This window comes from Pezoporus wallicus, unplaced genomic scaffold (assembly GCF_028554395.1).
Source record: "Pezoporus wallicus isolate ANWC-B61680 ecotype Strahan unplaced genomic scaffold, APGP_CSIRO_Pwel_v1 contig_8702, whole genome shotgun sequence".
NCBI classification, from domain to species: domain Eukaryota; kingdom Metazoa; phylum Chordata; class Aves; order Psittaciformes; family Psittacidae; genus Pezoporus; species Pezoporus wallicus.
In genome coordinates, this window is record NW_026636754.1 from 1,432,604 (window position 1) to 1,458,440 (window position 25,837).

A 25,837-nucleotide genomic window follows, 5' to 3' on the forward strand; every position below is an offset into this window, starting at 1 on the left:
CTTGTCGGGTTTCCTTCAGTCACATGCTATTGCAAACTCTGGTAGAAGTGAAATTTACAGAACTAATCTAGGAAAGCATGATATGCAGAACACTCAGCTTCTGAATATTAATCATTAGACTTTATGAACTTACCTATCCCAGTGGTTAATCTTCATGTTAACTAAATGATCAATCATCGGCTGTGTGTACTGAGGAAAGCCAGCAATATACACACTGAAAAAGAAATGTCCATGGAGAGTACAGTATCAGCGTCTGTGTGCATTTTAACACAAGCTGCTCTTAAGATCTAAATCCTCTAGTTTTAAAGCAACCAAAAAAAAAAAAAAATCACTTAATCATGAGATGCAGCTCAATTTACCATAGGAAATAGTTTACAATTGTTGAAAACCATTTAAATCACTTTTGTAAAACTTCCAGATTGCTTACAGGAAAATTCCTACACGTATAAAAAGGTTGACAGCAAAGAACAGCAAAAAGAAATATTCAATTCCCATTGTTACATCCTAGAAAAATCTAGATGTGTATATTAAGGTATACAATTATTTCAGATTGAGAAATGTTAATGATGCAATCCACAGCACGGTAAAATTAAAACACCGAAATGTGCTACATATTCATAAATACAATGGTCCAAAATGAATAGTGGTTATCAATTTGTCCTTTTTAAAAATCAAGTATACAGAAAAAGTCAATTCTGACAAAAAATGTTGCAGCTGCAGAGTCAAGACCTAAGAGCTAAGGGAACACCAGAATTCATTAGCTAGGTAGCCTGCATCATTACCTAACCTGATAGCCACACTTGCTTTCCAATCTTCAGAAACATCAACTACTGAAAACTAGGGTCAACAGAAGTGAAATGGTTTTTCAGTACATCTGATGTATATTTAATAATCTTGGAAAGCTAAACAATCAGTAGAATGTGTTTGTGTCAAAATGGTCACACATTTTGACCATTTTGTGCAGACCATTTTGTGCAGACCATTTTGTGCAGACCATTGTTTCTGCACAAAGAGACGACATTAAGGAGGCATGGATTACCTCAATGTCACCTGTCTTAATCTTTTGAGTGACTAACTTTGCAATCATAATAGTGTTCCACTAATATAGGTGTGTGTGATTAGAAGCAAAACGAAGACAAAAACCAAGTAGTGTTGCATGTTACCATATTGGTATCTATGCAATTCATCAGAAGAGTAGGAATCCTTAGATCCACAGCACAGACCTCAGTCATTTGAGCCAATACATGGTATAGAAGTATATCTACTACTGCTATGAGCCCTGGAGGGGGATTAGAAAGGTGGTTTAACTGGTTGTTGATGCCAGAAGAGAAATAGTAAAATTTATTGTTCTTTGGTTCCTTTCCCTGCTCTGAAAGAACACAAAATAACAGAGAGATTGACCCTGCCGTATTTGAGTTCTCCTCTCTTCTTCACAACTGCTGAGTCCTAGTTTTAGCACTCACCACTTTTCCCAACCATTTTATTCCAAGCTCCCTTGCTCAGCTCATCAACGCTGATCTCTTGGGCCATGTCTGCAGCACAATCCTACTTTCCATTTTAATTTATAACTAACTACAATCCTCATCTTTTGTACCCTATTGAGTATTTAATGCAAGTAGCCTGGGATACAAGTCTAACCTTGCTGACTATGTTCTGGTACATTTTTTGTATCACACTCTACTTGGATTAAGAAGCTTCTTCCTTAACTCTGCTTTTACCAAGCCCAGAACTCCTGGAATTGCATCATCTCTTTAATCCCAGTTCATACAAAATGGCTTTCCTCTACCTTCCATCCTCAGAACAAATTATGACATCTGAGCCGAAAGGGCACCCAGTGTGAAAAACTTGCATAAAAATATTTCAATTTTAAAGGGCATTAGTAACTATTTCTAAACACACACATAAATATAAGAATGTATATGATATTGCCTCTCTACAAGAATATATCATCATTTATTAACCAAAACCAAATCCATCTGGAGAAATTGGCACATCCTTTTCGAGCTTTTATTGCTCAAAGGAATGTAGCAGTACCAACCCTCACACCTGCAGAGCCTCCTTTCACACAGCCACACTATGTTGGCACAGAGAGTGTCCCAAGATCATTTTATCTGGGTGGGGGAAGGACAGCCGAAGATTCCAGATCTGGAATATGAACCTCAAGCAGCTTTTTCCAGCTACACAAACAATTACAGCACCTTAAGGCATACTGATCAGAAAGGTTCATTCTTCCTACCACATTATAAGGATACATGTTTTCTGGGCAGCCAAATATATGCTTCTGTACTTTTTCTTTGATGTTACTCAGACAGAAATAAGGAAATAATTAAGAATTGACCCAAAAAATAACATCTTGATTGAAGAACAAGTGGTGAAAACTTTTAAAAGTAATATAATGAATGAGATGTCAAATGCTTTACAAAGCAGGGTTTGATTAATAAGACTGAACATAATTTCAAGGAATCGTGGTACTAAATGCCTGAGATTTTTCATACAGAATCTACAAATTCAGTCTTTCTGTTGCCCAATTTGAAGGCCCAGGAGTGGAGGAAAGAAATCAAGAGTAGAAGTATTTTTGCTTAGATAAGTAACACTCCTACAAAACCCATGGAAATTGCAATGAGAGGAGTAAAAAAAAAATGAGCATTTGAAAAAAAGAAAAGAAATTAACAATTCAGCTCTCAAAAAGTAAGGAGAAGGTGACCCATCTCCAAGCCAAAATTATAAAAGAGAAAAAACAAACCCTGCTTTGTCAATTTTGAGTATTTTCAATTTTCTACTAGTACAAAAAGGCAGACTTTCGAAAGTCCCACTGACACTATATGGATCCAGAGCAGCACGGACCAAGTCACTGCGTTTCCCCATCTCCGGGCAGAGGCGGCAGCTTTGGGGCAGTGTAGGAGGAGGGTGTGCGCCCCACAAGGAATGACAGTAGGTAAAAGGTGAAGACACGTACAGACCAAAATGATTATGCACAAAAGGGACAATATGGAGGTGGACAGATTAATTAAAAAAATAGTCAAGGAGAAGACAGAGGGTTCCAGTGCAAATTATCTTAAAGAAAAAAACCAAAACCTCACTGGAAGTCACAAAGCTGGCACTGGGGCATAAACCATCATATACTTGTTTGCTATTTCATATTCCCCAAGAATATGATCTCTCCAAGCCTTTCAACCTGCTGGCTCCTGAGCAGCATGCAATTCCATAGAGCAATTTATCTGACCTATCTTCTAATGGTCTGAATCACCTTTGTAGGTGCCTCTTTGCATTGCCTATGGAGAGAGGCTAGACACCCAGGCTAGACTGTCTGTCTTAGGCAACTAAAGGTAGAACCCAGCCCTCAGCCCTTTTCATCTTCTCATGAGGAAGTGTACTCTTACATTCATTTTAGTCATCCTGTGCACCCAGCTTGCCTCTGAATTCCCCTGACTTCAGCACTATTGTATCTTCAGACAGCTGACCAGAGCAGAACACAGTATTCTAAGACAAGGCACTGATTTACAACAGCATCACACCATTTCCAGTATTTCCCACTACATTCCTTGCAGACTCCATACTGCAGCGATCAGTTTGTTTTTTCAAACACTACTGCATATGGTGGTTAAGATTTTTCATTGAGCTATGTATGTAAAACACAAGCACTTAAGTTAAAGGTCTGTGCACAGACCACAAATCCAACAACTTGTGCAAAGTATATTTTCAAATGGCTGTTAGTTTATTTTTTGCTACCCACATCAGAGTCTGTTTCCCATTATAACAGCATCTCCTTTTACTACAACTCTTCAAACCCCTCCCAGTCCTCTCTAACCTTGACCGTCTCAGACAGCTTTGTGACACCTGCAAATACTGCCTTTTGGCTGCTTCTTCCACATAGACAAGGAAATCATGGTCACATTTTCACCTTGTCTTATACCTAATAAGCAGTTTGATGCAGAAATAAGAAAAATTAAAACTTAATTTATTCAGAAACAACAGTGATAAACAATGTTCAGTAAGGTGAACAATCAGACAAATATTTCATTATGTAAAAGAGGTCCCTCATGTTTAAGAAAACTAATGCTTGGAACCTTACCTTATAGTCAGGTAACAGTTAACTCTGTTACCAACAGCAAAATAATCAGCTGCGGTTAGAATGTCTATGCCATGTGGAAAAGTACCCTAGAAACATCATAGGGAAAAGGCAAAAAAATAACAAAATGTTATTTAAAATACTTTCCAAACAGGCAACATTATTGAGAATACATCCACTACTACTCTCCAAGCCCTGGAAAAAAAAACCCAACCAATTTATTTCCTAATTTACAGTAAAATCACTTGTAATAAAGATATACAGGATATTGGATATATAAATAGGAAAATACCTGGCTTCACGTATGAGTCAATGATAAACAGTCAAAGTAAACAGCAGCAGATAATAAACTATGCAGCAGCTATCTTAACACCTTTAAGTCATATCCAAATATACATTTGGTGAAAGCATGATTATGTATGTACACAAAAAATGATTTCTCTATAAGGTCTAGATCAATGTAAACATGTTTTCAGTTTATGTGAGGGAACAACTATCTGCTGTCATTTTTATGAAGTATAAAACTAGATTTAGACACCAAGAAATGCATCACATGTAGGATACATGGGAGTTCGATTATATCTATTTGTTTCTACATATATTTTATGACTTATTAATGAAATAAACACTTGGGGATAGTTTGGTTTTAAAAAGAACACCAGTTCCCAGCAAAGCCTTAAACACTGAACCCTGCAGAAGTATCACACTTCTGCCATCACTGCTCAAAAACTGGTTTTAGAAAATACATTTCTTAATGTGCAACTGACAAATAAATTTTTGCTTTTTTATACAAGCCATACAATTCAGATATTCAGAATTTTGATTGGCTATGACTGATTTAATGCAGTCCTACGCAGCAGGCTGTGTTTTGGAAAGGAGGAGGCAACATACCCTCCACAAACCATAATTAAGTACAAATGGAAAACTGCCAAGTGAAAGACACTCCAGTGGCTTACAAAAGGGACAATCATATGATATTTAAGCAATAAGGCTATGTGGAAGTACAGGTTCTGGATGCGATACAGTTTTGTTTGTTTACAGCTCACTCATCCCTTCCACATTAGGATACAGCCATGCAAAAATAGTAGAAAAATATCTCTAGATCTAAGCCTGAATAATTAAAGAAGTATATACTGCAAGCAGTGGGAAGCTGCCAGCTACTGCAGAGGTCTTATTCTGGGAAGAACAATGCAAACAGTCCAAAAAACCAAGACCTCGAGTTTTACTGAACCAAGGACAGACAGAGTAGCCAAGAGACTATCTGCACGCCCTAATAACCCAAAGGTGAAATGAATGCACCCTCTAAAAGCCTAATGAAACACTGATTAAGGTTAAAAATATACACAAGAAATACCTCAGTATGATTTATAGCCAAACAACAAGAAGGACAATGAAATACCTAAGCATACATAGCGTACATAAGGAAAATCACAGCTAAACACTTTCAATTCTAGCTGCTAGCTGGACCTTGCTATTCATTACTTGGCTGTAAGTGTGCCTGTTTGATGCCATCTCACTAAAGGTCACGGTGCCACAGTGCACGTCAGTGAGACAGCAGAATTCCTGACAATAAGTTCTTGAGTACAGAGGTCCTGGCCAACAGGTGAGCCAGAACTAGGAGAAAAGCTAAGAGTTTCCATTCTGTCTGAATCTCACTTCTCCAATAAGTCAGTCTCACCAGAAGCATGTGCATTTCTCATGATCTATGCTTAAAAAAACTTCTTCAAAGCTTTCATTTACACTAAGTGTAAATTCCCATGGTTTCTTTTTCTGCAGCCATAAAAGCAAGCCCTTGGATCTGGGGGAGGCTGAACTGCAAAGGTGGAGCAGGCAGGAACCAGGAAGTAAGTGAGGTCAACTTTTTCTCCACCTAGTTAGTATCAGTGTTGTTACTTCAGATGGAGAGTATGTTTTAGCTCATTCCAATTCAGAGAAAGGGTGCCTCTTTCAACACATTACATCCTGGCAAAGAGCTACAGAGGGTGTATCCACTGATGAAGTAACCCTTTTCCTAGGCAGTAAGGAATGAACGGTTTACTAAGTAAAACTTCTGAATTTCTGCAGGAACCAACTGGAGACTGACAGCATTCTTCATGCCATGGAAGCTTATTATTTCCCTGCAAATTCCTCTTTCACATGCTGACATATAATCTAAAACTGTTGTGAGTTCTACCAACGCTGACAGGTTTGAACTGGAGGTCAAAGAAGAGTCAAAGAGAAAACTTCCTGGGTATAAACTAACATAGACTGTACTCCACAAGATTTTGGCTACATGGAAGCATTTCTAAACCTGCTGGACCCAGGAGCCCTATCTCACCTGGAGCTGCAGGCACAGGAAGGTGTTTACCTCATGAAGGGGAATCAGGCTGAGTTGCTGTGGGATGACTAAAGCTCTCCAGGGCAGTAACTACAGACCAGGAAAGAATCATGCTGGCTTCTACTTATCACAAACCCAGTTAGGCCAGGCCACCAAAAATACTGCCCTCTTCCTCCTAGCCTTCTTGCACCCTTTCTCTGCTATTAACCTAATTCTATCTAGAAACACACAATCCAGTTATGGACACATCACTTAACACCCACAGTTCTAAAGGAATAATACCCAACCATGTAATAGAGAACTTCAGGAATGGTATCAGGGAAAGCTACGCAGCGTTTTAATAATATACCTTAAAGAATGGTTTAATGATAACAAAATTTGCTTTAATCATGCTTATGCCCAGCTCTATCACAAGAATTCACTAACTGAACCATTTCCTCCCTTTTTGCTCTGAAAGTTGTATATTCAGCTTTGAGAACCAAGTCTTTACCCTAAGTGCTTCTCCTCTGAGGTTGCAAATCTGAACACTATTTAAATATCACTAAGTTACACAGGAACCTACCACAATACTTGCTTTCAAAGCACTTTGGTACCTCCAAAAGTAATAGATTTCTTATAATATCTAGGTGGTTGTGACTGTGTACAACAGGCAAAAGCAAACAGTGAGTTGAAGACTTTTAAGCCCAGTTCATTGTTCCATTGCCAACCACAGCAAATACTGTGCAGCACACTTCAGCTGCTGTATCAAAACTAAATACAAAAAAAAAGAAAATACAAGAAATTGGGATTTTCCTGCCTTGAGAGCTTTGCGCTTTCCAAGGTGTGCAATAGCTGTCATACAGGCCGATTGTGCTTTTCAGAATGACTGGAAACTACCAGAAAGCTCATTTTCTTCCAAACCTAGAGTACTAAAATAAACCTCACACCTCAGAAAAATAACTGCACAAGAACTTGTTTGCTGGTAATGAAAATAATTATTTTGTGACATCCTTTTACTCCATTTCTCCAAAGCCACAGTGTCTCATTCTGATTTTGGGTACTAAACATTTACAGTAACCTCGGAGGCACTACTGAATGAAGATTGAGGAAAGTCACCATACCTGTCTCCCAACATTCTCCTGGAAGGCAGCCTAAGGAACAGAGAACAAACATACCAAAACGAGTCAGGTTTGCTTTTTGATAAACACCAGATGATGAATTCAAAACACACAACAATATAAATGACCCATGGCTTTTCTTTTTTAAATAAAGTAAGCTTTGTCAGTAGAACAAGCCCACAGGGCTTTTCTGTTTCTGCGTCTCTATGTTCTAGTGTCCTTAAAGCTATATGCTGCATGACAGCAGTTTAAGAATGCAAGTTTATTAAACCAGTCACACCCAGAGGAGTGCTTTTGAGGAGTGACACAAGGCTTCGCACTGGAACAGAAAGTCAATACCTGTGGACAACAGAAATGGAGACAGCTCGCTTTTGTCTGACTGCTTCAATTTGCCAATAGTAGGCAAAGTGTGATTCTTTGTCAATGAAAACTTCAGACAAAAACCATTGAGAATGTGATACTTACTTGAAAGATACACACCTGAAAGCATGCTGAAACACTGAAATTATAAAACCTGAAGACAAAATCATGTTTGTTTCTTGTGTTTTCTATAACATAAACTCAAAACCTTGCAAAATGCAATGACTACAACTATAAAGTTAACCCCTTACTTGCCTGGTATACAGAACAAAACCTACTTAACTCCCTACTTCAATTTTCTCCCTATCTCTAAAAAGCCAGCTATTTTTTGTTCCTTAAAAGGATACAGACTCGTAAGTACTAACAAAAGAGCTGGGGTTCAACATACGGGGGGAAGTCCCACTCTTTTACTGAAAACGCCACGAGAATTTTGACAGACAGAGCTTCTGTATTCCCTATATAAATACAGTGCGCATGGGGCAATCCACCTGCACAAACAGCAGGTTCAGTCAGCTCACCAAGGTATCACCCTGTGCAAGGCGCAGGCGTGCTCAGAGCACAGGTGAAGCAAGCGCTCCTGAAACCAGCCTCGCGGTGCATTTCTGAGCTGATGTCTGCTCAGGATAATGACTGCAGTTCCTGTCGACTTGCCCGGGCTAGTTCTGCTCCTGCTCCCAGTGCATCCACTGCAGGACACGTAGCACCAGCTGCCTCGAAACCGCTCGCCCACCACTGCAGCGGGTCTGGAGCCCACCTCAGCCCGCTAGCAGCGGCAGCCGTGCTGCCAGCAGTGCCCCTGAGCCAACCCGCTGGGGATTGCCTCGGGCAGAACTACATGGGCCATCCTGTGCAGTGCCACAGAACAGATACACCCTTGGGCGACACGTAAAGCACCCTTCAGAACAGGAACATGAGCTGTAGCAATGCCCTGCGCTTGTTCTTTACTGTATGCCTCAGCCCAGCTACTACCATAGGGGTTTTTCCACTCCTTGTGTCTCTACCAATGTATGCTCCCAGCCAGGATTTGCCAGAACCTTGTTTCACGGCACTCTGCATGACTTGTTTCTTTTTACTTACACTTTAGCTTTAGATCCCCTTTTATGCCGTTCTTCCTCAGCATAAGGATGTTTCAGCAAGGATGATGCTCTCAACTATCATATGCAAGGGATTTAATAGTTTAATCACTGCATTACAACTTCTTTTAAAATTGTACTGCTCAGACAAGTACCTCAGTGATACCCAACCTCTAAAGCTTTTTTGTTTCGTTTCTTTTTCAATCAGAAACTTTGATATCCAAACTACTTAAACCTGGTTGTAAACCAGTGACAGTTTCATTTTACTTACAATACATCCGTAGGATTCAGACTGAAATACGCTGTGGCAAAATCATCTGAAAAAGGTGTATAGGAGCCTACAGACAGTGCTGCAGCAAACCAGGATTTGTACATAAAGATTCCACACCGATCGTTTGCCTAAGGTAGGAATTTTAAATGTCCAGCACTCTGTCACCATTTTGGTTTTTCAGTAACTTAGAAAATCATGAAGATCTAAGGAACAGTCCAGCAGCATGGCAAAACCACTCAGCACTCATCTAATGTATTCTAAACATCTAACTTACATGGTAATTTACACCTAATTGATCAGTTTCTCTATAAAAACCATACAACTTCAACTACTGTTTACAAAGATAGATATTAAGTACTGTCTTGCTGCAAAGATATTTGTTGACGATTCCAATTGAATAGCCTTGGAGAAGAATAATCAGTTTGTTACAGATTCCCACACCTGTGTTATGAATTTACAATTCATTAAAAACTGAAGAGGGATATGGTACCTAGCAAATTTTCCAGCTGCAGTCTAAAACTGTGTAGTAACTTGTTTCCCAGCTGGTCATTTAAGTTGAGGGAGGCTCCTATGCATCACTATGAACCTCTTCCAGCTCCAGCTAAAAAGTGCTGCTTCTGCAAATAAGTTTTCAGCCAATTAAGGGGAAATTTACAATGAAAACCAAGATTTTCAAACAAAACCATAAAAAAAAAATCCTCAAAGGAATGTAAACCCAGAAGCTGAGAGTGTTCAGAGGTACATTTGGAAAAATTCACCACTGATTTAAGAAGGCTTTGTAGAAAACGCACATTCCAGCTGTGGTAATTTAAACACATTACTGCTGGAGAAGAACAGCACCTAATCCCAATTCTAGCAACAAGAGTGTAATATGGTACGTTATTTTTCCTGGGTCTGAAGGAGTATCTTGAACAGAAAAAGTTACAGGGAAAACCATCCCCACAATATTATTCTGTTAAAACTTTGTGAAAGTAAATTAGATACATGACAATAATGAAACATATTGTTCACCCAAGTGAAAGGGCAATTTTCTAGAGCTCATTTAATGCTCACAAAAATCCCTTCTTGTTCCTCTACCACTTTTTTGTTGTTCCACAAAGGATATTTCTTTTTCTTTTTTCTTTAATAACTGAAAAAGTCACTGTTTCCATCAGTCTTTCAAAACACTGCAAATTCCAAAAAGAGGTCAAATATTCCAGTTGTTTTGTAATAATAAGTTTACATTTTTCACACGATCCCCTTCTGGAGATGGAAAAAGTGGATACAAAGATCTTCATTTAAAGATTCCATGCTATCAGAACCAAGATGACCACAAAAACTGAGAAAACACTCAAACACTTCCTAAGCCATGATTTAAAAAACTATCAACCAATCAAGAGGAAAAATATACTCCCTTTAAGACATCAGAAGCTGAATGGAGCCCAAGCCAAGATCACTTATTCATGTGATTAGTCCTTATAATGATTATTCATGAAAGAGTTGCAAAAGCCAGCTCAGAGTGCTTCTGGAGCTTCAAAAGAACAGCCTTGTTTTATTCTCTTTAACCTCGGGGATCAAAATATCTCTATATGCTACTTTGTTTTATTGGTGCTCTGCACTGGAACATACTGCATATTGGATTAGATTGAAAAACTAGTAAAACATGTTTATTTAAATATATATTTAACTGTAGCAATAACTGGAAGTAATTAGGACTCCCAGGTATTTTTTCTTCAAAACTGTAGTAATGCCAGGTAAATGCAAAATACTTCTTTGCCTCCCTTTCTATAGTAAGGAAAAAGGCTTCAGTACTTTCACAACTATCCATCAAAACAACAATTCTGAATTTTGACCAGCACTATATTAGAATGTACTAATGAAAAGATTAATTTCACTGGAGATAACTGAACTGCAAAATGCTCAATAGCTTGGTTTAAAGTAGAAGAGGAAAGTGAAAAGAAAACTTATTTTGTGCTCATCTGACATACGGAAGCACAATCTCCACTAAGCTTACAGCATTACTAAATGCACCTGATTTAGCACCGTATTTCATGGTCAATCTATCAGTTTACGTTTAAGCACAGAAACATAATGAATATTACACAGGACAACTGGATCAGCCACTAAAGGTAAGCAAAACACTGGTAGTGGCAATCATGTCAAAAAGAATTCTCCTCTTTATATGTATTACCATCTAAATCCTAGGATAATACCTATAAAGCAAATAAATTAACAACTTTTCACTGTCTATAGTCCTTAACATTTTGTACAGCACTCAGGAAAGCAAAACTGCCTTTGTTTTCCTCTTAGAATTTTATTTGAAATGACTTAAATTAGCCAAGAATAACAAATTCTACTCTTTCCAAAATTTGAAGGTTGGGGGAGAGTAGCATTGTTCATACTCATTAGTGGTACAGTATGTGAAGAACATGTTATATCAGTACTCAGTGACCTACAGCATCTTAGCTTCCATGATTTGGTTTTAACTTATTTAGACAAAGTGATCTGTGATATGATTACACAAGCAACTGACTCACTTCCTCAGCAATTAATGCTGCAGCTTCATTCAACAGCTTAAACTCTCAAGCAGAGGTGTGGCTAGAAAAAATAAGGATGCTATCCAGGTATCCCAGAGAAATCCTTATGATGTTATAAATGCACTAGCTTTCAAAATTTCAGTCAAAAAAATAAGACAGACTTGTTAATCAATTTGTATGCTGCAGACTGCCTTCTTTTTTTAGCCTAAATATTTTTGTTTTATGCATTCACAGAGAAGTTTGTTCTTAGGAGCAAAGACGCCTGGCTCTTTGACAGACGTCGTCTGGTCCTGTGCTAACACAGTTAAAACATGGGGTTTTTAACATTTGCATAAGAGAATTTGTTTTATCTGTTGAAAAGACATCTTTCACTTCTTTTTTGTTCTCACCAAAGCAGGTCCAATATATACACAGCACCTTGACTTAAATCCTCAGAGAAGATGCCCAATCTTCCTTCTTAGATTCTATACTCTCTCCTCCCTAAACTTGCTTCTCCCAAGAACAGCAACACATTCTTTTCAATTCTCAACAGCATAAATATTTTCTACAGAAAGGTTCCGCAGAATATACTTCGCTGTCAGCCCGATTAACTACATAACAATAGCTCCTAATGGATTTGTCACCTCCTTTTAAAAATTCCCAGTCCTACCGAAAGAGTTTTAGACAATAAATGAAAATACTTTTGAGGGAGAGATTATTCTAGAAATTTTCAACTTACAGAGAGTTACAGTTGAGGAGCAATTAGGAAAGTGGAACTTCACAACCAGCTTAGCGACACAAAAAAGATCCAGTGTCTAAATATTATGTACAACTCTTTGATATTGTGACTAGAAAATGCGACATAGCTCTTTCTTTGATACTTTTATCTTAACCATTATGACCACAATACAGCTGATTGTGAGCTGTGGCCATAAATCAGGATATGATCTGGGGATTATATCATTTTAAATCTAAATTCACACCATACTTAAAGGATGTAAAAGAGCACTTTTTTGCTCACAACATAATAAATTGCTTATATACTGTTATTCTAAATAGCTAAGTCTACACATTTTTACATGAAACCAAAAAGTAACAGAAGCACGTAAGCTAGAATGTGGTAACTTACAGAAGCAGCTCTTCTGCAATTAACATCACGATCAAATACTGCAGCAATGATCAATGCACTGAGGAAATAAAAATATTGAGGATTAGTACCAAAAATATGAGAAGAAATGGGTAATGCCATCATCTCAACATTCAGCCTTCCAAGTAGAACACGAAGCATTTCCTCTAAGGAGTTACTATTTATTAACACAAGTCTAAACTAAAATTTCAGTTGAAGTAACTTTGTACTTCCTCATTTTTCAGTTTGCTGTGGACTTCCCATAGCATAAACAGACAACTGCCATCCTACTGTATCAAAGCAGTTGCAGGAGTATGCAAATATGTTTAACTGCATAGAAAGGATTTCTGTTTTAAATAAAGCAGGAGTTTAAAACTTGGACATAGCTATCATCTTTCATGTGAGGTACACACAGTGAAATTTCAAATTAAAACTTGGAATTACAGTTTCTCAATAGCCAAATGCACAACAAGTCTTATCTAAGGCACAGGCAATGGAGTCCTGCAGCTATCTTAAAAGAACAACTGCATCCTGTAAAGTAACAAAAATTAGAAAACAATATGCAAATCCCGCTTAAAAGTGACCTGAAAGATAAAATGCAAAGCAGTTTTTCTTTAAAGTGACCTATAGCTACAGAGGCATGATTACATGAAACTACTTCTTTGTATTTGCATAATGTCTGGTAACCCTGCACAGTTTAATTCTTGTACCTCAATAGAACTGCTTTGAGAAATGTGCTACACAAGAGAAGACACGGAATGTATCATGGAATCCCAGACTCAGTTGGGTTGAAGGGAACTTAAAGCTCATCCAGTTCCAACCCCTGCCCCAGGCAGGGACACCTTCCACTAGAGCAGCTTGCTCCAAGCCCCTGTGTCCAACTTGGCCTTGAACATGGGGCAGCCACTGCTTCTCTGGGCACCCTGTGCCAGTGCCCTCAGCATAGGGAAGAGCCTAAGAGCTCATCTACCCTCTTTCAGGGTACCACACCTACCCTCATCTACCCTCTTCCAGCTTAAAGCCATTCCCTCTTGTCCTATCATTACATGCTCTTGTAAAAAATCCCTATCCAGATTTCTTTCCAGCACTGGAAGCTGCTCAAAGTGGTCCCCAGAGCCTTCTCTTCTCCAGGCTGAACAAATACAATTCTCTCAGACTTGGTTCCACAGAATAGGTGCTCCAGCCCTCGGAGCATCTTCATGGACCTCATATTCCAGGTGGGGTCTCATGAGAGCAGAGTAGAGAGGGAGAATCACCACCATTGACCATGCTCCTTTCAGTGCAGGCCAGGACATGCATGGTTTCTGGGGTGTAAGCACACACTGCCCGCTCATGTCGAGCTTTTCATCGACCAACACCCCCCAAGTCCTTCTCCTCAGGGCTGCTCCCAATCCAGACTCCACCCAGCCTGTATTTGTGCTTGGGAATGTCCTCCCTCACCAAAGTTCAGAAGCTTGCATTTGACCTTGCTGAACTTCATGAGGTTTGCACAAGGCAACCTCTCAAGCCTGTCCAGGTTCCTCTGCATGGCATCCCTTCCCTCCAGTGTATGGACCACTCCACACAGCTTGGTATTGCTGGTAAACTTGATGGGGATGCATCGATCCTACTGTCCTTGTCACCAACAAAGGTGCTGAACAGTGCTGGTCCCAGTACCAACACCTGAGGACCACCACTCATCACTGGCCACCAAGACAGGAGACAAAGTCTGAAGCTTTAGAAATCCACCTCCAGCATTCAATTAACTTCAGTGACAAATAAACATCACTTCAGGAGAATCATTTAAGCAGAAAATTATTCCTTTCAAACTCTGAAACTCTTCATTACATTATTTATTGACTCCAGGCAAAACAGGAAATAAATACTGGCTGAAAAGTAAATCCAAGATAGCTTTGCTTTAGCATAAAGATATTAATTACACTGATAATATCAAACTTTCCTGGGTAGTGGCTATCAGTTTCCTCCAGTGAAGAATACTCTGTTGTTAAAACTCGGTGAATTGCACAATCAGTGTTGCCTCTGTAATTTCAGTTCATCTCCATTAAGGAAAACAAGAGACAGAAAGCAAGAATGAAAGGAAAATAAACCTCAATAATTTGTTCTAAAGACAGTTAATGCCTTCTTATTGCTACCTGCATGAGCAATTCCTCTCTGCCACAAAGACATTAGGTCACTACAAGACAGAAGGAGGTCATTCAAACAGCAGTGACTGGGAGAGGGAATGTTTAGGAAGCATTCCATTAGGAAGCAGCAGCCATTGCTAACTGTTGAAAAGTGCTGGGCCAGACATATCTTCTTCATAGAATGTCTGCTAATTTTGTTCTCTGGGGTACAGAGAAACCTAAAAATTAACTTTGAAAGGACATTTTAGAATTACATAGTTTTAATGATATGAATGATTTAGCTCCTCTAAGCCTTTTTAATAACAGTATATTCAAAACTAAGGAATCAGATGAAAATCACCCTAAAAACCAAAAAGAAGCATATTTCTGCCTTAACTTTCCGATTATATGGACTATATGATAAGACATTATTGCATCAATTATGCAGTATTACAGCAAAACAAGCCAGGAAGCTCTAAATGCAGAGCGTTGCTCTTACTGTGTCAAAGGTACCCTCAAGTTAAATGTTACAGAGTATTTCAGAAGAGCTGGGCTGGGACAGACCAAAATCCTTCCAAGTGTTGTCTTGTGGCCCAAAAGAGATACTTAGGGATAAGTGTAAGAACATACATGCTAAATATTAACACATTGATTGAAAAGACTGCAGGATCTTTTACAACTGGAAATGTTACAAGAACATCACTGGAGATAAATACTGCTCTTTGAATTTCACATGTAAACTTAAAATGTGGTTCGTTAAATAGAATGGAAAACAGGTTCAGGTTATTATACACAACAGGAGTTCAGCTTTTCCATTTTTCCTTATTCTTCTGTCTCCTTAAGACAAACCTGTATACCAAACCAGCAAAACAACATACTGCCCATGTGATGCCACCAGAGTTATTCAATGCTGCAACTGAATACTGTGTTTAAGAAAAGGAAAATAAAAAACCCCAAGAATTTTGTAATTGCCCCTGTAGCCCAATTATATTCATAAATCATACTGTAGTCACTGTTTTATATTAAGCCTTTTAATATAAGTATTTTAAACTTATCAAACTACACAAATACTTGTTTCAAGTTCATTCCTATTTGAAAATGCAGGCACAGTCTGGAGTAACACAGGGATTAGGAAGGAAAGCAACGTGCTGAAGATGAAACATGTCTAAGGTGTCTTCACCTATCTGCTTTGTCGTGGGAGTTTATGTGATACTCCACCATGATTTCCTAACATAAAGAAACTGTTTATGTCAAACAAAGTGGGATATTTTTTCAAGCCAGTTAAAGGGTCATGTCTTGACTTGCCTGAAATGTACCACACCTGACTGCTAACAGGTAGAGCAAAGAGTGGCTTTGCATCTTGCAGTCTCTATGAAACACCTTTTGTAGTTCCTTGAGGTATATTTAGCTGCTTGTCATGCATACAGGCTAAGCGCACAATAAACGTAAACAGACTTTAAAAAGCAAGTTGCCATTCTATCAGTCAACTAATAATCCTTTCTCCCCTATCCCTTCCCCTCTCCCTCAAGTCCCCATTTAACTGGCTTCAGGGAAAGTTAAAGGACCCAAAGCACGCTACTGGCTCACTTCCTCACCCAACACCTATTTCATTACCTTCCCAACTAGGCAGAAAGACAAGAGCCGAGGCCAGCCAGGTGATAGACATCAGAACACAGGAATATCAGGTTACCCTCTCCCTATGAGTGCCAGATGTACCAGACAATAAATCTGAATTTCCTTTATCACTCGTAGCAGGCACTTCTAGTCTATACTAGTCACAAGCTGCAAGAATCTTATCCTGTTGCTAACCCCTGAGAATTTGCTGCTATTAATTCAAGCACACCACCCCAAAGCTGTGGGAAGGAGAAAACATAAACTCTCAAAGCTCTTGCCAACTTGGCACAAAACCAGAATTTCCTTCCTGAGCCCAAAAAAGGGAAAAGTCGAAATTGTAAGAAGACAGAAATCTCTCCTCCCTGCTATGCAGTCAGGAAGGGAAGGCATAATAAGCATCATGAGAAATGAACAATCCAAGCAAGTTAAAAAAGAGGCAAGACCAGAGTCAGCCCTGAATCTGTGCAGGCTGCTGCTGCAGACAGTCCTTCCTGCACTTCTTCACTCATGCCAGTGCTCCGACTGGAACGGCTACACAGTGAGCTGCATGAGAAGAACAGATCTAGGCTCAATTAATTTTCCTTTTGCTAGCTTTTTTGAAAACCCATAAAAACTCCCCCATTCATTCATCACACTGAGCTGTGCTATGCTCAACTGCAGGGCAAGGCAGGTGAAGGAGCAGGCAGGGAACCTCTTCAGTCAGCACTGCCAGGGGATAAAGCCCTCCAGACAACAGGCTCAGATTTAATTCCTCCTGGTTGCCTAAGCAAGGAGAAAGTCTGAAGAAAAGGAGAAATGCAGTGACCATGCCCACTTGTACACTGCATACACTGACAGGCCCTCTAACCCAGCTCACGCTGAGCTCTTCCACCTTCTGCTAGCCAACCAACATCCTATGCTGTTCAGTGTGTTATTCCTATTGCAAAGTTTTGGGGTACAATGATGAATGTATAATAAATAATAATAATGTAGAAAAGAGTAATAAGAAAAATGCTTACAACAGGGGTTACAAATGCTGATATTAAAAAAAAAAAACCACCACCACAACAAACTAAAAAAAAAAAAAAACAACCCTAAAAAAACCCAAAAAGCATATGATGCCCCTGCAGGAAATAACTTTACCCAAATGCAAGAGACACTAGGCACACAACTCTCGTCTGAAGGCAACATTCAAATGCATAAAAGAAGAAAGCTCCTCTCAATATTTCATCATGGTACAAGATGTAGCTCAAAGCAATGCTTCAGATTTCCCCAATTCTGCAGGACAATCTTGCCCTGGAGCAAGCTACATCATTCATCCATAGCCACACCTTCCTTCCCCCCCCACCAGGAACAACGCACCACCGCAGGGAAAACAAAGCTGCCTGCACTCCTACACTGTACACACTGTACTTGTATTAGTGCTCTGTGGAACAGGAGATAGCAATTAGATCCTTCTAAATAACGATTCAGTTATTGATTACCTACACCATTGACTGACAGATAAATGAAACTACCTTCTGACTATGCAACAGTTCCCAATAATTAAGATAGCCAGCAACAATTTAATCGCTATAATTGTATAATAGAGGAGAAATATGTTTTCCTTTTTCCTTTTTGTTTAGGTTTTAAACAAAACAGCTCAGCTTCTTAGTGTGCACCTGCCACTTTACAGACAGTAACTTCCACACCCAAGGGGGCAGGAATCAAATTACCCATATTTCCAAGTTAGTAAATTATGTTTAACTTTCCTCATAGGTGAGCTTAAAGAGAGAGTGTGCATGGAGAGAAAAAAAATCCTGGTGAAGTAGTGTTCTCATAAAGATATGCTTGAACAGCAACTTCAGTACATGCACTTCAAAACGTAGTAAGGTCACCCTGCAATGAAAGTGAAGTTTCATCTGCTTTGCCAAGAATTTTCTTTCTGTGGTCCTGCAGTTTGAATAGATCAGGCAAGGGTTTAGAAACCAGTTTAACGAGACTCTATAAAATAAATAAGCAAATGTGAGTAAGTGTATCTTGCTGAAATAAGGATAGGGAAAACATATTGACAAAATACAAGTGTTATTAGAAATACTCTCAGCTGATTATTTCTAGTAAGTGGTCTCTTTTTTCTTTTTCTCCTCAAAAGCAGAGCAGTAAGGTCAGAAAGGGGAAGGGCTGCTACTGATTTACAGCAATCTACATTTGTAACTTCAATATGCTGATAATTTCAGCTCCTAACAACAGAATATTCATGAGAATGAAGAGAAGAAACAGCTATTACTGAATATGGAGACAGGTATTTCTTTTAAAACCATCATAAATTTTACTAAAAAAATACTATTTTATGGAGTTCAAGGTGATTTTTCACGAGTCAAAAGTGAAACGTATATGTCCCTTGACTACCAAAACCACAGAAAACAATGTCTTTCCATTACATGATGACACAACTTTGCCTTGTCCCTACTGTACCACAGTCTGAACACGTTGTGGGGCAGGACCCAGTTTAAGTAACACACTACTTGGGTATTTTGATACTCTAGTGAGCCTTCCGCCAAGACACAGCAACATGTGCCAAAGGCCATGACATGAAGCAGGAAGCCATGAAGCAGCTCACTGTCTAACTCAGCAACTTCCAGTCACCACCAGCGTGCTTTCTCTACCACAATTACTGCTTGCATTTCGAGTCTGAGCATAGCAACCATCCCTGTATGCTCCAAGTTCTGCACAACCTGTGCACAACCTTCAGCCAGGCAAACAGCAGCATTAAAGACTGTGAATGAAGGGTAAATCCTTTGCAATTTCTAGCACCAAGACAAAGCAAACAGAGTTCAGGATCGCAGTCACTCATTATGTTCTCTTAAGGAGGTGGTATCTTCCTTTCAGATAAACAATTTCTTACTTTTCTCTAAGAATCTAATAGTTTGCATTCGTCTATAGGCAGACGATTTTGCTGTGTAATTCAGCTCACAATGGATATTATGTACTTTGCTTCAAGATGCTGAGTTCTGCATTTTTTCAGGGTAGCAACAATTCGCTTGTGGCTAGAAGTATGACTCTTCTTTAAGTAAAACAGTGACACACCTAAGGCTAGATTTAAAAAAAGGCTGTATGTAATTATGGGCTTGCTGACACAATAGGTGAAACTGTGTGTCATCCTTTATTTGAATATTTTTTTTCCACCGTTTCTCTTTGGAGTGGCAATTCTGCCTTCAAGAGTTGATTATATTTAGAAAAGCTATGGCCAACAGAACTATAAAGATTTTTAAGTAAAGCCTTAGTATTGCATGAATACTTGTTAAAATACCGTTCAGCTTTGTTAGAAAACTAAGCATATACAAACCACACCACCTTACAATTGCTCATATGCAATTTTCACCTTCCCCCTTGCTGTCCACCCCGTGTTTCTCTCTGCTCCACCAACTTATTCCAAACAACTGAAGTTGTCATAGCTGGCACAGCCACAGGGGTACAGGTTATTACTGCCATAGGGAGCAGTTTGCAACTATTTTCACTTGACATTTTCCTAAAAAGAAAAGAACAGTTTGCTTCCAGAACAGTCTGAAAACTAAAAGACAGGAGCTTCTTCAGAAACATAACCTCCTTCACACCTGTCCGTGAGTTCCCACTCTCAGCTCTGTGACATTAAAGAAAATACCACAAACCCTGAAAAATCAGACTGGTGAGATTGCACCTAACGTATGGACAACAACATTGTTCTGCACCATGGTAGGGTGAAAGGAGAAATATACTGCTCAAAGCATCATGACCAGAAGAAAAATCCTGATAAACAGATCAGGATTCTGATAAATAGAAGGCTAACACACTTGCACTTAGGCTTTTTTAAGTTTCACAAGGAACAAGCTTAAGAATTTCTTACAATATATAAATTTACCATGAACTCAGCTAGAAGGGAATTACATGTGACCCTTTAAAATAAAATATTTAATAACTTACTACGGCAAGTATCACTTTTTCTAGCATGCTTAACTGAAGCAGGTCTATTCTGCAGCACTGTATTCTCTTTCTGAAAGTCATCCAGCAACAGTGGATGGCATCATGTTCTAGCACAGCCTGCTGTTACAGTACTCTTCTCCTTTAGTCTTTATGCTACTGTAGATGAAACATCATTAAAACATGAAACTGCTTTAGCAGAGACACAAGGCTAAGATGTCTTAGAACATTTCTGTCTGCTCCCTTTGGAGAAAAGACATGACAGCTTAAGACAAAAAGAAGAAAAACAGCATTTGGCCTCAAGAAATTTGACAGCAGGTTTTTAGACAGAAAGATTTTATCAAGGTCTCAAAAAAACCCAGAAGCAAGCACCACACAGATAAGAGACGTTGTTGTGTGACCCTGCGTTAAAGGACCAGCACTGGAAAGTAAAGATACAAGGATGAAGAACAGCAGAGACCAGAAACGTCACAGTGTACAGACTGTAAAGCTTACAGTCTGTCCCCAAAAACATTTTAAATAGGTTTTAGAGAAGAAAAAGGCACATATTCTTTGGGAAACTGCTAAGTAAGTAATTCTGCATTCCCAAACAAGGCTTTTTGGATGAGACTGAAACAGTTCTGTCAGCAGTCTGGAAGCAGGGGAGCCCCTAGAAATTGAGTCAGACATCAGATACCCAGGACCACAAATCACTGTACAGTCCAAGTTTTGGGTTTGGTTTTTTTTTTCTTTAAAGATAATACTAAATGACTACTGATCAAACCCCTCCAGCGGAGACAAAGAATCCTGAGTTGCTGCTATCAATGGTTGTACTAAAAGACTGCCAAGAAACTGTTAGAAGCTACCTCTTTGTGTTTGCAGTGCAATTGACCCATTAAAGACACCTTGAAATGTCAGCCAGTGTGCTGCCAAGAAAATGACTAAATGCTAAAGAGAGAATCTCACAAGAAATAGGAAGAAAAGCACAAGATGAAAGAAAAAAGGTAAACACAGTTTGTATCTGCAAAAATGTCATCTCGTATTAAGGGAAAAGGTGCACCAAGTTCTAGTCCACTCTTGGAGTATCACAGACCCTGATTTGGAAATCTCTGGAAAATCTTACTTTCAAAAGTCTTTTGTAACAGAAACCACAGATTGAAAGAGAAGTACATTCATGCATTTCTATTCAAATATAAGCAGAGTTTAGCACGCTGGTCATTCAGGACTGAGGTACTCTATAAAAATAGAGGATATCAAAAGAGGAAAAAACCCCTTGTATTTCTGAATTGAAATGTCTTATTAGTGATAATAAAACCTCTGTGAAGGTATTGCCCCTCAATGAATATTTCACTTTTGTATCAGTAACTTTAAATGTCATAAATAGAGCATTAGACTCCTAGATATTAACTTCTAGAAGCTACAGAATGAGACTATTCATGTCTAATTCCTTCCTAATTTTGAAGATTTTAAACATTAACTCAGTTTTCTGTTGCCACAACTTACCTTGAAATCTGATTAATAAATGGTATGAGTTCTGCAGGATCATAAGCACGAGCGAAGGCCCAGCACACATAGCAGGCAGCATCTCTCACATTGGAGCCCACGCTGCATGCCCCCCGCTTCTCATCATATGTCAGCGCTCTCAAAATGACAGGAACAACTGTGAAATTAAAGGAAATGGACAAAAGCAGCAATTAGGACCATACAGTGAACCAAAAAAAAGAGGTAAAGAGCATTCAGAGAAAAGAGGGCGGAGTTGTGTGTTCTGACAGGAAAGAAAGCATGGCTCGTAATACACACTCATTTTGAAGTTGATTAGAAAGAAGAGTTGCTTTTTAATACACTATTTGATTTCTTTGTCAGCAGCAGTTTATTTTTTCATTTCCTTCACATATAATTCAATGAGGATTAAAGTATGTGAGTTACATAAGAAGTAATACTGATATCATTTATTACCATATTGATACAATAGCCAACTTGCCCAAGGCAGCTCTTAGAAACGCACATATCAAGCACTGTTTCCTGATTTAATGGACACCCTGAGCAATCCTGAATTGAGTACGTTTTAGCCAATAAAGGCCTAAAAGCCAGAGACCTCAGAACATATGTCTCTGTGCACAGGTAGTTGAGGGAGCACCAGAGGGAAAGCACTTGCGGTGTGTAAGCCTGGTCTGAGCACTGGAACCATACAATACTGGTGAAGTGGGGAAAAAAAGTGAATGCAGTGTAGTAAAACAGAAGTAAAGGCAAATTAAAACCCCAGGATTTTATCAGAAAGGCCTTATAACACAAGTAGTGTTATCACAAGGAAGTGACAAAAATAAACTTGGGAAAACAAGTAGATTAAGATTTTCACTTTCATGCTTATATCCTCATCAAAACTGCCAAAGTCAATAATGCTTTTCTACAAATGAAAGAGCTTTCAAAAACTTAAAGAATTCTCTTACACAGCTCTAGTAACATACTGCTGCAGTTTGAGAAATACTACAAGTCTGCAAGGCTCCCCAGAGGGATTTCTTCTGGTATCTGCAAATCCAGATACATAATTTGAATACATCTCTCTAGATGGTATGTCTTTAATAAATGAATAATGTCTGTAGAAACAACAGCCTCTAGAAAAAAAGAAACAATTTCTTGATTTTCTTTCTTGTATCAAATTCATCAAATGCACCTTTTTTCCCTAGAAAATACTTGTCAAAAGGTGATCCCATTGAACAAGAAATGGGATCACTGAACTGTGTATCATTAGCAAACTGTACCTGATATACCTGAGTGGATATAATCACAAAACAATTAAAACTTCAATGTACAATTCATCACTGCATGCCTGCTGCTTTAAACAAAGAGATATGCACCACAACTGGAGCAGGGAAGTGTCAAAATGCCATTTAAATTTATTTTAACCTAAAGAAAATAAAGCAGTCTTTATTGGGATGGACAAGATAAGACTTTAAGGAGCACAAGCACTACATGGGAAAAAAAGGCAATTCCCATTCAGGAGAAATGATACAGCAAGGATGGATGGATGGGGTTTTGGGAACTTCCCAGTTCTGAAAGAAACTGCAATAAAAATCTTCAGAAATGTTGACTAGCCTGTTTTGAGAAATGCTGCATCAACTGATGAGAAAAAAATGGAATTTGCTGGTTCCACAGGATCACTACAACAGACGCCAAAGGCAACTTTGCAAAGCTGCTGCTTTCCTTCAGCACAGGATGAGGACTCCAGCTGCCTTAGCCAGCTGTGAACACACTCATCCCTGGGCACTGAAGGCCAGGGGGAAAAGGATCCACAGGCAGCTCCTCGCACTTGTACTATGTGTATGAAAGAAAAAACACACATGATTTTTCAACTCAGGGCATTAATTTCCAAAATGCTAGGGATGACACCAAAGAGCACCTGGATTTTTAGGGTCAGTCTAAAACAGAGATGCTGCTGCCAAGTGTCTGTAATAGCAGACACTAAGATAACGCCAGGGGCAGCAGCACTACTATTCCAAACAACTCAAGCTTTTCTCTCTCTCCCAAAGCAGGCCTTTGGCCTCACACCTCTTTGATGTCCTACTGCTGTGTCTGGAACTCAAAGCACTGGTGCTGCCGGAGAAACAATGCGACTGTGACGTCTGGAGAGCTAGAGGGGATAATGGAAAAGAACGACACAAAAGTGGAGGTTTAGAAGGTGGGAGAAACAGGGAAAACAAAGTGAAGTATGCATCAGTAAGGACCATACCCAACCATAACAACAAGAAGGAAAATGCTGATCTAGGGGTCATCTGCTAAAGTTTTTGTGCTATGACTGGTTGAGTATTTACTGGTGAACTGTGGACTATGGGAAATACTATATAGAATTGCTCCTGGCAAATATTCCTGAGTTTGAAAAATTAAGCCCAGCATTACATTTCCTGTTGGTATTTAAGAGTAATAAAACCCCAAAAGAAAAACTACCAAAAATTCCAAGTTTTGTTTCCTTCTTTACCCTAGAGTTACTCAAACACAATGCAGGTTTTCTTCTGCTATGGCTTCCTGCAGGGTTAGGAGAGCCTGGCTGCAGGAAGCCATGAAGGAGCACTACAGACAAAACCCCCTGTAGTGCTAAGTCAGTATCTGCATTTTGTATCTGTTATGCAAGTTCAATTCATTATAATCACCTCTCAAATATTCAGCATGAGCACAGTGTCGTTCTGTGCTGCTCTGCATTATTTTATTTTTCAGATTTGAAAACGTCAAATTCGTGCCTAAAATCTTTATTAAAATAATAAAAAAGAAAAATAAAAACTACCACAAAATTTTTTTTTTTAAAAAAAAGCTTTAGAAAAGAACCTTCCAGAATAAACTGATTTCAGATGAAGGGCAGAGATTAATTTATTTTTGAATTAATGCACATGCTTTTTACTTAAAAGTAGGAGGATGGGAGACACAACAAGGAGAAGATCTGAACTGTTACTTGAAAAATTACCATTTATTTCACACATCTCTATGAGAAGTTTGCCATTAGAACCAGAGGATAAAGTCCACTCTCAACCAAATTATTAAAACAATATCCACCTGTTTAGGGCTGTGAACGCTCAAGAGAATACAGTCACCTTTACCTGTAGCCTAGAGGTATTAATAAGCACCTGCTGCACCCCTCCCTGCCTTACCTAACAACATAACTGCAGGTTGCAACACAGCTCTTTGCTCAAGCCTTGTGAAAATAAAGAAACTACTTCTGGCTTCAAAGCACTACAAACAGCAGAATTCTTTTTCTCAGACTGGAGCCAGTTCTTTTCCTTTTTGAAACAGAGATCTTCAACAACCAGATGCTGAGCACCTTCCTTGTGATAGACACTACACTGCTAGTTAAGCAAAGTTATGGAAGACATCAGACATTAAATCACAGCATCATATTCATAGAATCACAGAATGGGCTGGAAAGGACCTTAAGATCACCCAGTTCGAACCCCCTGCCATGGGCAGGGACACCTCACACTAAACCATCTCACCCAAGGCTCTGTCCAACCTGGCCTTGAACACTGCCAGGGATGGAGCATTTACCAGCTCTTTGGAAGGGCAATGCCTCATACTCTACCTTTTAAAAAGTGCCTTTAACCGTATTTTACACAAACCTGGACCATATGCCATCAGCAGCTCTTTGTTATTTAACTTCAGATTGTCATGTTTTTATATTTATTGCAATATTTATCATATAAAACATACAAATACAGCAATTAAGCAACCAAACAAATGTTCCAACAGCAACAAAAACCTGTTCTTTAGCCCTAGGTCGTGTCTCCACAAGAAAATTGCACAATTTCATGTCACCCCAATTTCATTTCAGACAGATTTTCACTGCATCTCAAGTTAATTAAGAATTGTCTACATTTACTTGAAAACTAAAATATCTTAAAATGGATTAAGCTATTGTTACCTGTTTGGTAAGTCT

General features: G+C 38.9%; 1 protein-coding gene across 3 annotated transcripts in view; it reads right to left on the reverse strand.

Moving 5' to 3' along the window:
- Nucleotides 1–25,837, reverse strand: part of TBCD (tubulin folding cofactor D) — a 122,387-nt gene that overhangs the window by 46,824 nt on the left and 49,726 nt on the right. For all 3 annotated transcript variants that reach the window (XM_057401396.1, XM_057401399.1, XM_057401397.1), the window contains 5 exons: nt 21,922–22,078; nt 12,812–12,869; nt 7,487–7,516; nt 4,073–4,158; nt 134–214 (listed from right to left, as the gene is read on the reverse strand). In XM_057401396.1, coding sequence (XP_057257379.1) covers nt 134–214; nt 4,073–4,158; nt 7,487–7,516; nt 12,812–12,869; nt 21,922–22,078 — 412 coding nt within the window. The remainder of the gene's footprint in view (nt 1–133; nt 215–4,072; nt 4,159–7,486; nt 7,517–12,811; nt 12,870–21,921; nt 22,079–25,837) is intronic.